This window comes from Grammomys surdaster, unplaced genomic scaffold (assembly GCF_004785775.1).
Source record: "Grammomys surdaster isolate TR1022 unplaced genomic scaffold, NIH_TR_1.0 190, whole genome shotgun sequence".
Taxonomy (NCBI): domain Eukaryota; kingdom Metazoa; phylum Chordata; class Mammalia; order Rodentia; family Muridae; genus Grammomys; species Grammomys surdaster.
The window spans coordinates 1,336,503-1,351,506 of NW_021604635.1; the positions used below are offsets into that span (position 1 = coordinate 1,336,503).

The 15,004-nt window shown below is 43.6% G+C and overlaps 1 protein-coding gene across 1 annotated transcript in view; it reads right to left on the reverse strand.

Moving 5' to 3' along the window:
* The window catches only part of Sec63 (SEC63 homolog, protein translocation regulator), a 68,198-nt gene extending 56,807 nt beyond the window's left edge, over positions 1-11,391 (reverse strand). Inside the window, exon 1 of the mRNA XM_028769033.1 lies at positions 11,074-11,391. Coding sequence (XP_028624866.1) covers positions 11,074-11,197 — 124 coding nt within the window. The 5' untranslated portion in view covers positions 11,198-11,391. The remainder of the gene's footprint in view (positions 1-11,073) is intronic.
* Positions 11,392-15,004: the final 3,613 nt, after the last annotated feature.

The following is a 15,004-nucleotide window of genomic DNA, read 5'->3' on the forward strand; positions in this document are numbered from 1 at the left end:
CATCCCAGACTATTTTCCTCACGGGCCACGGCTCTGTCACTTTAATCTCCTTTGTTCTTAGAACATGTCAAATACCTTTCTGTCTCAAAGGCTTTCATACACAACTGTGCCCTCAGCCTAAAATAGCTTTTCTCAAGCCAACACTCAACGGTAAATGATTAGGCTCCTTTTTGTCATTCAGCTCTCAACTGTTGGGAATGTTTTCAGGATGGCCTTCGGTGAACACTAACAGCATTTCTTATTATGTGCCAATTTGATGGTTTACATGTAAAAATACTCCCTCAAAATTCCCAGAAGTAACCACATTCCAAGGATGTCTATATTGTTCACTCCTATATTCTACTAACAGTTTGGTAGGTGATATTTAGTATTTGTTAAGTATATAATTTTCATTTAGACCTTTCAATGAGTATCTAACATTAAGTATGTAAGAAGTGCTGTGGATGTTGCTACTTTTGAACAGTTAGTTCCTCCAGGAAAGCATCAAGGTAAACAGAAAAGCTAGAAATCCTGGTGGAGGGTTTGTGACCATCAAACAGAGCAAGACTACTATCGATTCTGAGGTACTTTTGTCCAAACGATATATAAACTACTACACCAAAAACAAACTTGAAAAAGAACTCTTAGCTGCACATTGTTGCCAGTAACAAAGAGAGCTATTAGCTATGTGACTTTCTGATTAACCAAGACTAAGGGGAGGAAGAGAATTAAGATGCATTAGTCTATAGGATTTTGTATGAATTCATAAACAAAATTCAGGAACAAAAAAGGAACTTAAAACAACTGATTATATGCTATCTCTAATAAAGTCAGCTGAAACAAAGTACTTGAATAAAATAGCAAACTGGTTTTGTGCTGACGAGTAAAAGGCAAGGTACTAAATTAAGTTTGGCAAGAGATCAAAACTTGATCTTCTGAGCATCGATACTGAGAACTGATATGAGATCTGAGGAGAGCCTAGAAGCATGGCTTAGGAAGATGGTGGTACCAGTATCAGTCTGGCTTCTAGTTCCAAGATGTGATCCTTCTTCTACTACACATTCTGAGAGCTACCATGGAGCTCTTATCAGTCAACACTATGCTGTTTGGTTTTCAGCCTTCAAAACATTTAGCCTGGGCCACATGAGACCCTGACATAAAGAACAAACAAACACACAGACAAAGGGAAAATTCTGTTATACTGTGTAAAAAAATAATAAAGGAATAACAAGAAAACACCTTCATGTTCAGGATAGATACAATTTTTATATTTTCCATATGTCATTGGTCGAACCATGAAACCTGATACTAAAAGTCAATTAGCATGCATGAACCACCATTTTTTAAAAGACTTTATTTGTAATTGTGTTTGTGTGTACATGAGCCCAAGGAAGCCAAGCAAGAGCGTCAGATGCCTTAGGACCTGGATACAGGTGGCTGTGAGCTGCTGGATGTGGTGCTAGGAACCAAACGAACAAAAGCAGTAAGCATACTTTCATTTTATTTAATTAACTGGTCTGTTTATTTGGAGATAGGGTTTCACCAGCACCCTAGATGCCCTAAACTGTATGTTGTCCAGGCTGGCCCCCTGAGATCCACCTGTCTCTGCCTCCCAAGTGCTGGGATTAAAAATGTGTACCACCACAGACTGGCAGGACCACCACTCTTAATGCCAATTTTGACTCCTCTATACTCAAGACTGTTGAGGGCTGAAAATTTATCTTACTCATTAATAAATGCCTTTCTGGTCTGCCGAAAAGTACTATATAGACATGTCTATATAAACATGTATAGGAAAATGATCAAAATGCTGCTTGGAGAGAACATGTACTGTGTACCAGGACCCTTCAGGACACTGAAGATGCAACAACAAAGACATTCTTGGTCCAGACATAGCTCAGCTGGTAGGATGTCTGCCCAGCATGTAGGAGGCCCTAAGTTCCAAGCCTAGTATTATATCATAAACCAGGCATGATGGCACTTGTCTGTAACAGCATTTTTTTTCTTTTCAAATGAAACTCAAGTCAACTTACCACACAGCAATGGTAAAAGCCAAGCATTCCAGGAGCAGGAGAGATAGCTCAGTAGCTAAGAGCACTGCCTGCTCTTCCAGCAGCTCTGAGTTCAATTCCTACCACTCATTTCAAACTGCTCACAATCACACCTGCCTCCAACTCCAGAGGCTTAGACACTCCCTTCTGGCCTCTGTAGAGGCACACACACATACATCTAAATAAAATAAGATACATTTTAAATCAAACATTCTGGGCTAGACAAATGGTTTACCAGGGAAGAGCACTCTTCCAGAGAATGCAAATTCAGTTTCCAAAACCCACATGGTGGCTCACAACTATCCAGAACTCCAGACCCAATGATCTTCTGAACGCCACAGGCACAAAACATACATGCATATAAGCACTTATATATACACCATATAAAACTAATAAATCTTGGCTGGGCGGTGGTGGTGCACACCTTCAATCCCAGCACTTGGGAGGCAGAGGCAGGCGGATTTCTGAGTTCGAGGCCAGCCTGGTCTACAGAGTGAGTTCCAGGACAGCCAGGGCTACACAGAGAAACCCTGTCTCGAAAAAATAAATAAATAAATAAATAAAATAATAATAATAAATCTTTTAAAAATATTCTAACAATACAATCCAAAGATATGCTAATTTTGTACTTATCATGCTAAGGAATAACAGAAATATTGTCTTTTTTCCAAAATTTAATCATCATAGGCCTCTAAAAATAGAAAATATGTATGTATAGTTAACAACACAGCATTTACAGGAGTTTTGAATGAGCTGAAATATCACAGGCAGTATACACTAAAACTGTGTTCAGAACCAGGGCTCGGGGGAAGTCCAGGGACACAATGCACATGAGTGGTAACAGAAAAACCTTGAACTCATTTTTCATCTGATTTTGAACCAAAAATTAGTTCCAAATATTCAAAAGTTTCAAGAGTTAAAGCCATTAAATTTCTTAGAAAAAAAATCATTAAATTTGTATAACCTTGAAATTGGCAGTGTTTTCCCAATAATATAAACAAACAAAAGAAAATAAACTGGACCTCCACAAAATGAACACTTTTGGTTTAGGTTCATTGAAGGGCATTACCAAGAAAGAAAGTAAGGAGATAATGAGACAAAATACCTGCAATTATTTATCTAACAAGATACATAAATAATTCTTATAAATGGACAAGAAAATAAAATAAAAGACAGACAAAAAATGGGCATAGGATCAGAATAGGCATACAAATGGCTAGAAAGTGCATGTAAAAGAAAACCCTCGCAAACAAAACAAACAAAACCTCTCAGTACTATGAAGAATTAGGGGAAAAGCTGTATCAGTTCAAGTCCATAAGCACAATTACAAAAGGGAGGCAAGAAGCAGCAAGCATTAGAGACCAGCTATGTGAAAAGTGCAGGACGGAATCTACACTGATGCAGCCACCGGGGGAGGGAAAGCCTGACAGCTCGCTCCTCCAAAGGGGTAAACACAGCATCTAACCCACCTTCTCAAAAGCGCTCAGGAGAATCCAAACACCTTGATGGCTTGGCAGGAGGGGGGAGGGGCTCAGCCTGCTTTAAGGAGCTGCTCCAGTGAGTATATGAGCAGCACAAACTGGACTTTTTGTAGGGTGGGGACATACACCTGGGAGGACTGCAAAGTGAGTGTGATCAGAGTGTATGATGTGAAATTCCCAAATAATCAATAAAAATATGTTGGGGGGGAAAAAAAACTCCAAACACCCTGACCCGCACCGTTGCTCACTGCAGCACTTCTTGCAGTAACCTAAGAGTGGGCAGCTTTATGTACTCTTCAACAGATGAACAACATGTAGAATAGGCTGGTGAAATATTCTGCCATAAAAACAACTTAGTTTTAATAACTTTAGAACATACGGGAACATACAAGCTTAAGTGAAACAAGTCAGATATATAAATGACCTAGGCTTGCGTGCTTCTACTGTAAGAGACACATAGGCCAGGAAAGGCTGGACTTCAAGCAGCATGTCTGGCCCAGCTGCTTACATCACTGCTTCTTAGATCCTGTTTGCTCTCATTATGTAAGAGCTAATTGACTGGCACACAGTGCAGCTGCAAAAGTGACTTATAAACTCGACAGCTGGCCATACAAAGGACTTTGTGACTTCAGTTGTGTTTTCTCACATTTTTTCACTTCATGAATCCAGGTCCTGATGCACCTTTTGAACACATCCCTCACTGAGCTGCCTCTCTACATGTGTTCATACTAGTTATTAGCATTATTGTTGTTATTATTCAAGCTGCATGTCTGTGTTCCACATGCATCCTGGTGCCTTCAGAGGCTAGAAGCGAATATCAGATCCCCTGGAACTGGAGTTACAGATGGTTGTAAGCTGCCATATGGGTGCTGGGATCAAACCTGAGTCCTCTGGAGGAACAGCCAGTGCTCTTAATCACTGGGTTATCTCGCCAGTCCTAATCCCAGCATTCTTCATTCTAAGGCAGAAGGACTGCCAAAGTTCCACACCAGCCTGGGATACAGAGTGAAACCTGTATTAGACCCACCTACTTTGTAGAACCTTCTCTAGGGGCTGGAGAGATGGCTCAGCAGATAGCATATTGGCTGCTCTCCCAGCTGACCCAGGTTTGATTACCAAGACCTACATGGCAGTTCACACCTGCCTATAATTCCACTTCCAAGAGATCCAATGTGCTCTTCTAACTCACGGGCACCAGGCACATATGTAACATGCAGGCAATAGACATATACACTAAAATAAATCTGAAAAACAAATTTAAATAATTAAAACTTTCCTAACCTTTAGCTTGCCACTCTTACCCCAGCTAGATGCTACTCCTTTACCCAGCTAACCTCCACAGCACGTTTTCACTCCTCTTCCACTCTCTATTACAGAGTAATCTGGATAGAGTAATTGGGCATCTAACTCTGATACCTCATGCAAGTTACCCAAACAAGACCATGTATATTGTACTCATCATTTTATTGTTTTCTGTACCTACTAATGTCAGACAGCATTTGTCCAAGCCCCAAAACAGAAATTCCCATTCTCCTTCGGCACTTTCCACTTGCTATATTGATATTATAATAACATACAATGTTTACTTAATTACAGAAAGGAGTACAAAGTAGCAACTAAAAGAGAAGCTTTGGAATAAAACTAATTTCAGTCCGACATCCAACATCTTACAGCTAACAGCTATGGCTTGAGGGCTCAGTTTTCTAATATAGGTAACACATTCTCAAGCACTATTCAAAGAGCATTAAGCACACCTCACCTTCAAACTAATAAACAGCTGAGGTGAAAAGGGCTGTAGTTCTATAACTCTTCCTTGGAGGGGCAAGTGGGGACAGCCCCAAGTAAGACTATTTCTAAAATTATCCTCACAGAGGGAGAATTGGAGAATCAGGAAGATGGGAGAAGCAACAGAATCTGTCTCCCTCAGCTACACAACTACACTGGCAGAATCTGTTTCATGCAACTGTTTTGAAGGCTTACATTTTTTGAAGGATGACTTCAAATCTAAGCGTGATTAACTTGTCAATTTTGGCCTTGGACACTACTCCAAGTCCCTGGAGCGAGTCACTCTTCAGGTGTTTCTAGAGTAGTTTGCTGCTAAGAACAGAGGGCCCAATATTGAAAAAAACAAAAAAGCAAAAAAACCTACCAACTAGTAGTTCTCTCCAGACATACACAAAACACTCCCCCAACAGCAGAACCATTCAGTTTCCCAGTACATAGTATTTTCTGGAATCGCCTGTATGTCAGACCACAAATTATCAGATTATCTTTCATATGACTACATGTGATGATATTAAAAAAAAAAAATCAGTGACAAGTAAAATTACAACAAAATTAATTTAGTTTTAGAACAAGAACCTAGCATATCAGAGAACTCAGAAAACTTTAAAGATGAATGAAAATAAAACAGAGCATAGCAAGAATAATATTCAGTGGGAGGGTTCAGAGTTTAAATACAATAAAATCATAGCTATAAGAGAAAAAAATCAACTTTTGTTCTGTCCATTCCTTTGTGCTTTGTAGTTTTTAAAGGTATATTTCATTATTTGAAGGGGGCACATCTGTGGCATCAGGACAAACTGCTGAGGCTAACACAGTGAAGGCGGTGCAGTCCCCCAGCGTCTGTCAGTGTCACCAGTACCTGTTCTGGAAGCACCCTGGCTGGCATCCCCACTCCCTACCCTGAGCTCTCCAGCATCATGTCTTCACTGATTTATTCCCTCACTCGTGCAGGTTCACACTGAGGCCAGAAGAGTGTGTGGGACCCTCTGGAACTAGACTTAGGGTGACGGGAACTGAACTGTGGTACTCTGAAAGAACTGCTGAACAATACATCCATCCCTTTTTCAAAATGGGGTGTGATTGTGTGTGCGTGCGTGCATATGTGTGTGTGTGTGTGTGTGTAGATCATAGTGCATATGTAGCTTTAGTGGGTAACTTGCACGAGTCAGTTCTCTCTTTCTACCATGTGGGTTCCAAATATCAAGCTTGGTAGCTGGTATCATAAAGCCATCTCTCTGGTCCCTTTGTGCTTTTCTGCACTGGGTATTTACAGCTTAAGAAAAAGCAGTAAGACTGAAAACAATCTGATCTATTATCACCCAGCAGCAGCATCTACAAAAACTGAAAACATTATTTGCCAAATGAAAGATTTCTATTGTGGTTTTACAGGCATATTTACATATACCTTTCCCCCCTCTTCTAAAAACCTGGGAGGCTGCTGGTTTGGGGGTCTTCTGTTTTTCAGATAAAGTTTCACTTAATAGCCCAGAATGATCTGCAATCTCACAATCTTTGACCTCAGCCTTCCTCCTGAATGTTGGTTTTACATTCGTGTACTAGAAGCCAGCCTCATACCCAGTCCTTGCTTCCGTAGGGTGAGCTAGTATCTTAACCCCCAGGAAAGGAAGCTTCAAGTTCAGAGTTAACTAAAATAGAGACGAGGCTAAATCTGAAACCTTTTTAAAGTGGGAGTTTCCTATTATAGTACTAAAGAATACAGATGGAACTACTCACAGCCTCAAGTAAAAGGTGACTGACTTATATACTATCTGAGAAAACACAAACAAAGAAAATTAATTTTTAAAAACATTTCGCGAATCTTTTAAAATAAAAAAGAAACTTGAATAGCTAAGTAATAAATCAAAACTGTGTGATAATAGTACCATTGCACGTCAGACACTGTTCTCAACACTTACCATAAAGCCCTGTTTAATCGTCATTCTAATTCTATAAAAAGAGACTCCTCTGTCCCTAATCTACCGATGACCACGCTGAAATGCAAAATCCACACAGTAATCTGCCAAGCCAGGTTTCAAAATCGGGCAGTTTTGAAAAAGGTCAAGGAATCAAAAACTAAAGATGGCACACAGATCAAGAGTATTTGCACCCAGGCTGCATGGTGGTGGCACACACCTTTAAGCCCAGTGCCCGGAAGACAGAGCCAGGCTGACTGCTCCGAGTTTGTAGCCTGGTCTACAAATTGAGTTCTAGGACGGCAAGGGGTACACAAAGAAATCCTACCTCAAAAAAAACAAACAAAACCAAAGCAAAACCAGAGTATATGCGCTCTTCCAGAAGATCTGTTTGGTTCCTATCACGCACATCGGACAGGCCACCACTAGCTGGTAGGTAACTCCTCCTGCTCTAGGACAATCTAAAACCTTGTTCTGGACTCCACAGGAAATCACTCTCACATATTCGTACTACCCTTTCCCCACCACACACACACACACTATTAAAAAGTTATTTTTAAAAAAATAAAAAATAAATAGGCTATGCATGGGTGGTGGCACATGCCTTTGATCACAGCACTTGGGAGGCCAAACAAACTAAATTAAACCAGAAATGTAAGCTTACAGAAAGAATAAAATGGCAACACACATACAAAGTCATAGTACAGTATTTGTGGTAAACACAGAAGTAGGAAGTGGCTGAGGTAACTGCAACTATTTCCAAATTATAAGAATGTCTAAAATAATAGCAACTCCATTCACCGTAACTACTTTGGAAATCTACTAATGGATAGCTATAATATATTGCTTATGAACTATATTTAAACTTGCCTTTGGGAACGGAGAGCTGGCCCATCAGTTAAGGGAGCACTCTCCGCTCTCACAGAGGACCTGAATTCTGTTCCCAGCACCCACATGGTGGCTCACAACCATACAGAACTCCAGCTCTTGACTTCCTGGGGAACTGAGGCCGTCTTCTGTCCTCTCAGGCCCCAGGCATTCACTTGGTACACCTACAGACAAGTAGGCAAACCACTCACACACATAAATCAAAATCAAAATCTGGAGCTATCTGGACAGAAATTATTGCTGTCAACAAACACAACTTTAAGAATTGTTTTATAAGTGATTCTTGAAACTTTGTAAACCAAAAAGGTTAGGGTGTTAATTCTTCTGTTTTTATTCTACGATGCTAGCTAGTGTCCATGTATACCAGTATCTATGTGTGAGTTTAGAGGATAAGCTTCTAGTTTTGCTTCTCCCAATGGGGTCCAGGAGCAAACTCAGATCAGGTTTATAGGGAAATGCTTTTAACCCACTAAGCCAACTCTCTGGTCCTAATTTCTGGGTTTCTTTTGGTCTTGTTTTTAGGTTTTTGAAGGTATTGTGTGGGGACTTGTTGGGGGGGGCATTGTTTGTTTTGTTTTTTAGCAAAAAGCACATACCAAAACAAATGTACTACCCAAAGTAACTCCAGCAAAAGCCAATTCCAAGAAAGTTTTCTAAGGAGCCCTCTCAAATTTGGCTACAATTTAGACCTTTTGTTATAAAGTATCACTCTGTAACACTCTCTCTAGATTGGTTAGATGAGAGTGCCTAGGGACACCTGTACGTACAGCTCCCTGCGCTATTGTACCCTGCAGCCTCTTCTGAAAATCACAAGGAAATCCATATCCTCCATGCTATTACTTTTTCACATAGACCCATTTTATTCAGCTAATATGCAAAGAGCCCAGGGGACTTTTCACTATTAAAAGAAGTATGGATTAAGTATACTTGGCTCAACTCAAAAGACTAAAATCAGGACAAAAAGAATCCACTAATAATGTTTACAAAATAATGTAAGTTACCATATCAAATATGGCAAAGACTCTAACTCAGAGTTCTGCCAGCCTGTCTCCTGTACTGAGATTAAAGGAATGTACCACCCCATATCAAGTTCCTCACCACATTTTAAGGAAGACTTTATATTCAACCCACCATCCCAATACCTTCTACACAGCCAGCCTAGCACACAAGCTGGTGGTAAGCAGCAACACTAACTACAATACTGAAAAGCAGACCCTCCCTCCCTGTTGCTTTTGTTTCTTCTTTTTATTTAATTACTCAGTATGGGAGTGGATGCCTACAGCCCCCTGTGGAAGTCAGAGGACTACTTAAAGAGTCTTTTTCCTTTCAACCTGTAGTTCCAAGGGGCTGAATCAAGTTGCCAGGCAAGGGCAAGGGCCTTTACCTGCTGGCCCATCTTACTGGCCTATTTTTGAGACACAGTCTCTCAGGTTGCCAGACTGACTTTGAACTCACTATGCAGCCAAAGTCAGCGGCCTTGAACTCTTAATCATCTTGCCTCCACCTCTCAAAGGCCTGAGATAATATCTGTGAGCTGTCACACTGGGCATGGGTCCCTTTAACTTGAAATTCTGAAAGAATGGCTTAGGTGAACAGTCAAGGAAAAAACTTTTCTGTGTGTCACCAAAAGTACATACAGCCACTGTTCAAAATCCCACACTATCTAAGCGAACTTAGAAACATAGACTCAAGAATCCACAGTGAAACTTTCATAAAGCAAGCCAGAGTGAGAAACTAGGGAGGCTAGTAACTTTGGGTAAATTGTTGCAACTTAACTTACTGGCGGATGTACAAAAGAGATGCGATTGTTGCTTGCTCTTTATTCTAAGTTTACTTTAGTTCTATTGTGAAACTAAATAATTTTACAGGACATTGAATTCTCTCTTCAAAGTGTAACAAGTCCTGAGCTTCACCGCTAACAATTTTTCCCAAGCTACAGTACACAACTAGGTAACTTAGATCACCACCACACCCAACCTAAAAGCAACTTAGCAGACGCAGAAAGCTCTCCCTCAGCGCCGCTGCTATACTCGAAAGCTACTAATTATGGTTGACACCCCCAGAAATAACCCATTAGGCGCTTGCAGTCAGTGCCACCAGCTTTAAGAATATCTATCTGGTGCCCTATGTCTTAGTTAAGTACAACACAGAATCCAACATTACAATCTTACACCTAACATGCCGGGCAACTGTTATCAGGTTGCCTTTCTGACACGATGTTTACTGTGGAAAGACTCAAGACCTAAAAGGGAAAGAGGTAGCGACCCCACCAACTACACCTCCTTCCATCAACGAATCCAGCTTAATCCTTCATGCTTGCACTTTTCCGTTGTAAACAGGAAACTCCGGGGAAAGGGAAACAGAGAAAACCCTATTTTTGCTTTTATAAAAGGAATAACGGCAGGGCTTTCCAACCCCCACGATGTGATTGAACAAATGAAAAAAAAAAAAAAGCAAAGGGAGGAAGTGACGGGGGTGGGCTGCTGGTGAGCTCACTTGGAAGTCCCAAACACGCCACCCAGCTCAGGGGTGCCCCCAAACATCTGCACCAACAGCTGCAGCAGGGACACCGGCATGAGTGGGAAGGGTGGCGGGAGCGAAGGATGCAGAGTTGCGCCCGCACGCTCCTTTTCCTCCTCGGCCAACTCTTCTCTCGCCCCCCGTCCCAGCCCATCCCGCTCCCTCTAGAAAGAACACCCAACAAAAGCGGAGGCTGGGGAGACAAAGAGGCAGCCGGCGAGGGGCGTCCAGAACAATGCGGAGCGGGTCCGAGCCAAACTCCCGTGGACCACGCAGGCGGGCGGGCGGGCGGCCCCGGAAATCGCCGCCGAGCTCCGGCCCCGCGGACGGCGGCCCTCAGGCCCCGCCGTGCGGGCGGCGTCACCGGGACGCGGGGCAGCACCGGCAGGCAGGACGGCGCGGCCCGGAGCGGAGCGTCCGCCCGAGCGCGCCCGGCGGGCCGCCGATGGGACTCACCCGCATTCTGGTCTCGCGGCCAGAGGTAGTAGGTGGCGGGGATCACGATGAGCCCCACGAAGGAGGTGAGGAAGTAGAAGAAGGTGTTCCCGCTGTCATCGTACTGGAACTGCTGGCCCGCCATGGCTCCGCCTCCTCCGCCGCGCTCCCCTCGCCGCCGCCGCCACGACCCCGCGCTGCGCTCCGGCTCCCGGCGCCCCGGCCCCGTGTGGCGTAGCTCGGACGCCGCCGCTGCCGCCGCCGCCGCCGCCGCCGCCTCTCCTCCCCGCCCCCACGCCGCTCTCACGGACACGCCGCCGCGGCCGTCGCCAACTCTCGCGAGAGGAGCTAGTTCCCGCCCCACGCGGCTGTTCCCTCCCCGGCCCGCTCCTCCACAAGCTCGCTGAGGGAGACGTGGCGCGCGCAGCGAAGAAACTCTGTTGGACCCCGCCCGCGGCCCCGCCCCTGATCCACGGACCACGCCCTCGAATCCCCATAGACCCGCCCCCGGGCCCCGCCTCCTGCTTACCCGGCTTTCCTTCCCAGCAGCGTTCACCGGATTCCAGGATTCTTCCAGCTAGGGTCCTCGGAGCAGCGAGGAGTGGTGAGAGTCCTAGGTGCGGCTTGAACCGAGCTTTTGCAAGGACAGCGAGGTTGCCGTGCCTCTCCACTCTGTCTTATCCCTCTCGCTTTTTCCCAGCTTCTGATCCACTCCTCCGAAGTGAACTCGTGGAAACAAGTACCATTAAGGTTAGGGAGCGAGGAACTCCTTAGAGTTCCAAAGCTTAGGTATTTGGAGCTGCCAGTTCACTAATGCTCTCTGTGACCCAAGCGATCATGTGTTCAATTCTCAGAAAACTTGAAATAAACCAAAATATAGATCGGTGGCTGCCACCCTTTAATACAGTTCCTAATGTTGTCGTGACCCCGAACCATAAAATTATTTCTATTGCTACTTCATCACTGTAATTTTACTACTGTTACGAATTGTAATGTAAATATATGACACGCAGGGTATCTTATATATGCTCCCTGTGAAACCTGACAACTTGACAACTCCCCCCTCAACAGGGTCACGACCCACAGGTTGAGAACGGCGTCTATATGTACTCTATTGATGAGAAAATTTAGGCTTAAAACGTTTTCCAAAGGTCACACTCAATGGTTTGGGTTTGCTCAGGATTTGGGGGTCCAAACCCCAATTGCTCTGATGCCCCAAAGAGCCGCTGGCACTTCCCCTTGCAACCGGTGAGCAAACTGAAGTAGCAGTCACTCTCTGGCCCTGGGCGGCAGGATCCCGAGCTGGAATCAGCTGAGCTGCAGAATGCTCCTCTAATCTTGCAAAGATCCCATGAAAGTCCCGTGGTGGCCTCGGCAGGGTGGGTCCCAGCTTCTGCACTGCCCCCTGTGGATCAAGAGGACACAGGGCACTTTTCACAGGACCGCTGTGAATATTAAAGGCAACTGTAGTACCTTTCAAAAGAGAAACTACTGCCCAAGTACAAACATCCTGCTGTATTTTAAAACTCATTTTTTGTTGTTTTGTTTGTTTTATGGGGGGGGGGTATTTTTTGTTTATTGGAACAGGGTTTCTCTGTGTAGCCCTGGCTTTCCTGAAACTCACTCCTTAGACCAGGTTGACCTTGGACTCACAAATATCACCCTGCCTCTACCTCCTGAGTGCTGGGAATAAAGCCATCCACCACCACTGCCTGGCTTTTAAGGCTTGTTTTAAGACTACTCTGTTAACTAAATGGCTTTTCAATATGCCTTCCATTGTTTGAGGGGAAGTCTGGTTACTCAACCTCTTTCATTTAATGTCTCAAAACCAGCATTTATTACAAGTCATGCTCTCCCTTGTAATCGATGGTGTTCACAAGTAGTCTGTCTCCCTTTCAAATTCCAGTTTAACAGGAAATTTCTGAAAACCACTTTCGCTGCATTTTTCTGCCTTTTTTGTTTTGTTGTTTTGTTTTTTATTTTTCTGGGTAAAGTTGCTGAGGACTTTATCGTCGGAGGGAAACTTAGAAGTGGAAAAGAAAATTGGACTATGAAATCAGAACAGAATTGTGACCATCCTGAGGCAGGAAAGACAGGGAAATTTGGGGGATTAAAGATGGAAAAGAGGCCCTCACCCCAGAGCACTTAACACCAGCACTCAGGTGGCAGAGGCAGACAGATCTCTGTGTATTTGAGGCCAGCCAGGGCTATAGAAACTTACAAAAAAGAAAGAGAGAAAGAAAGAAAGAAAGAAAGAAAGAAAGAAAGAAAGAAAGAAAGAAAGAAAGAAAGCCAGCCTGTCACCAGGTGAGAAGCAAGAACTCCAACACATTTATTGTACAGGATGCTGACCTAGAGTTGACATTCATTTCAGACATAGATATTTCATGTTAAAGAAGCAACAACCCAAACTTAAGGCCTGAGTGTATATGACCTGGACAGACTGTCACTCCTTTCCCCAGACATTGCCAGAGAATCCCAAGCAACACTACTTACAGTAAACCTATCCAACATCCCTGTGGGCTAGACTTTTCCTTTCCTCCTGTAATGCCACCAACTGTACCCAGGAACCATCCAGTGGTAACACATTAACTTCAAACTCCATCAGAATCTCATATCAGTACTGTGTAAAACAGTCCGCCATGGCTGTCTTTGAGGAGCCTCATGCCCTTGCTCTCAATGGGGCTGCAGTTCCAAACACTCTTTCTCCTGACCTCACACTTAAGCCTAAATTATAGCAGTATGATAAAGAAGAAGAAGAAGAAGAAGAAGAAGAAGAAGAAGAGGAGGAGGAGGAGGAGGAGGAGGAGGAGGAGGAGGAGGAGGAGGAGGAGGAGGAGGAAGAGGAGGAGAAGGAAGAGGAGGAGGAGGAAGAGGAGGAGGAGGAGGAAGAGGAAAGAAAAAAAAGAAAGCCATCACCCTCCTACTTTCTTTAGTTTAGTTTTAGAATTCTTTTGAACAGCAAAGCCATGAATCTTGGTTCAGCCTGAGTCAAGGTCCCTAAAACTCTAGGGGACAGGACTTCCTCAGGCTGCTGAGGGGAGGGGGCTGCCAATAGGGAGCTCTGCCCCTTTCTGTGTTGACAGCCCCAATGAACAATTTCCCTTACTGAGCATGCACCACTCACAAACGTGGCTCCAGCAGGTAGCCGGTCTCTGCCTTAGGTGCGTCTCTTGTTAAGTCCTTACCTATTTGCTGAATGTTGACCTGGATTTTTTTTATGATTCCATTTATGTTTAACTCAGCATTTCTGCAAAGATAATGCATCAGTTCTAGAAACTTATGGCAAAATAAATTATCGATCGTAATTCCTATCAGTCATGGTGGCACATGCCTTTAATCCCAGCACTCTGAACATAGAAGCAGGCAGATGGATCTCTGGGAGATTCCGGCCAGCCTGGTCTTTGTAGCAATTCCAGGATCCTCGGGATTACATAAAACAAACCTGTCTTAAAATAAACACACAAATAAATGAATAAATAAACAAATAGTAAATAAATCCCTCCTCTTCGGACCATTTTTCTGGAAAGTAACCTCTTCGATTGCAGCTTTGGGCTCACATAACAGTGGATTTAACAATTTAACCATGAGATATCAAATGAAACAAATTGTATCAATTTACTAAGCCTCTAGCCATTAAAAATTATGAAACTTGTTAACTCAAGGGCTATAAATACTCAGTGTTTCCAGACTGGGTCTCCTGTAACCCAGGCTTACCTTGACTCAATTATAGAGCCAAGAATGACTTTGAAGCCAAGTGTGGTGGTACTTTTAAGCCCAGCACTCTAGAGGTAGAGGCTGGTAGTCTGTGAGTTCTGGACCAGTCTGGTCTACATAGCAAGTTCTAGGACAGCCTAGGACTACATGGTAAGATAGAGAGAAAGAGAGAGAGATGGAGAAAGAGAAAAGGAGGGAGAGGGAGAGGGAGAGGGAGAGGGAGAGGGAGAGGGAG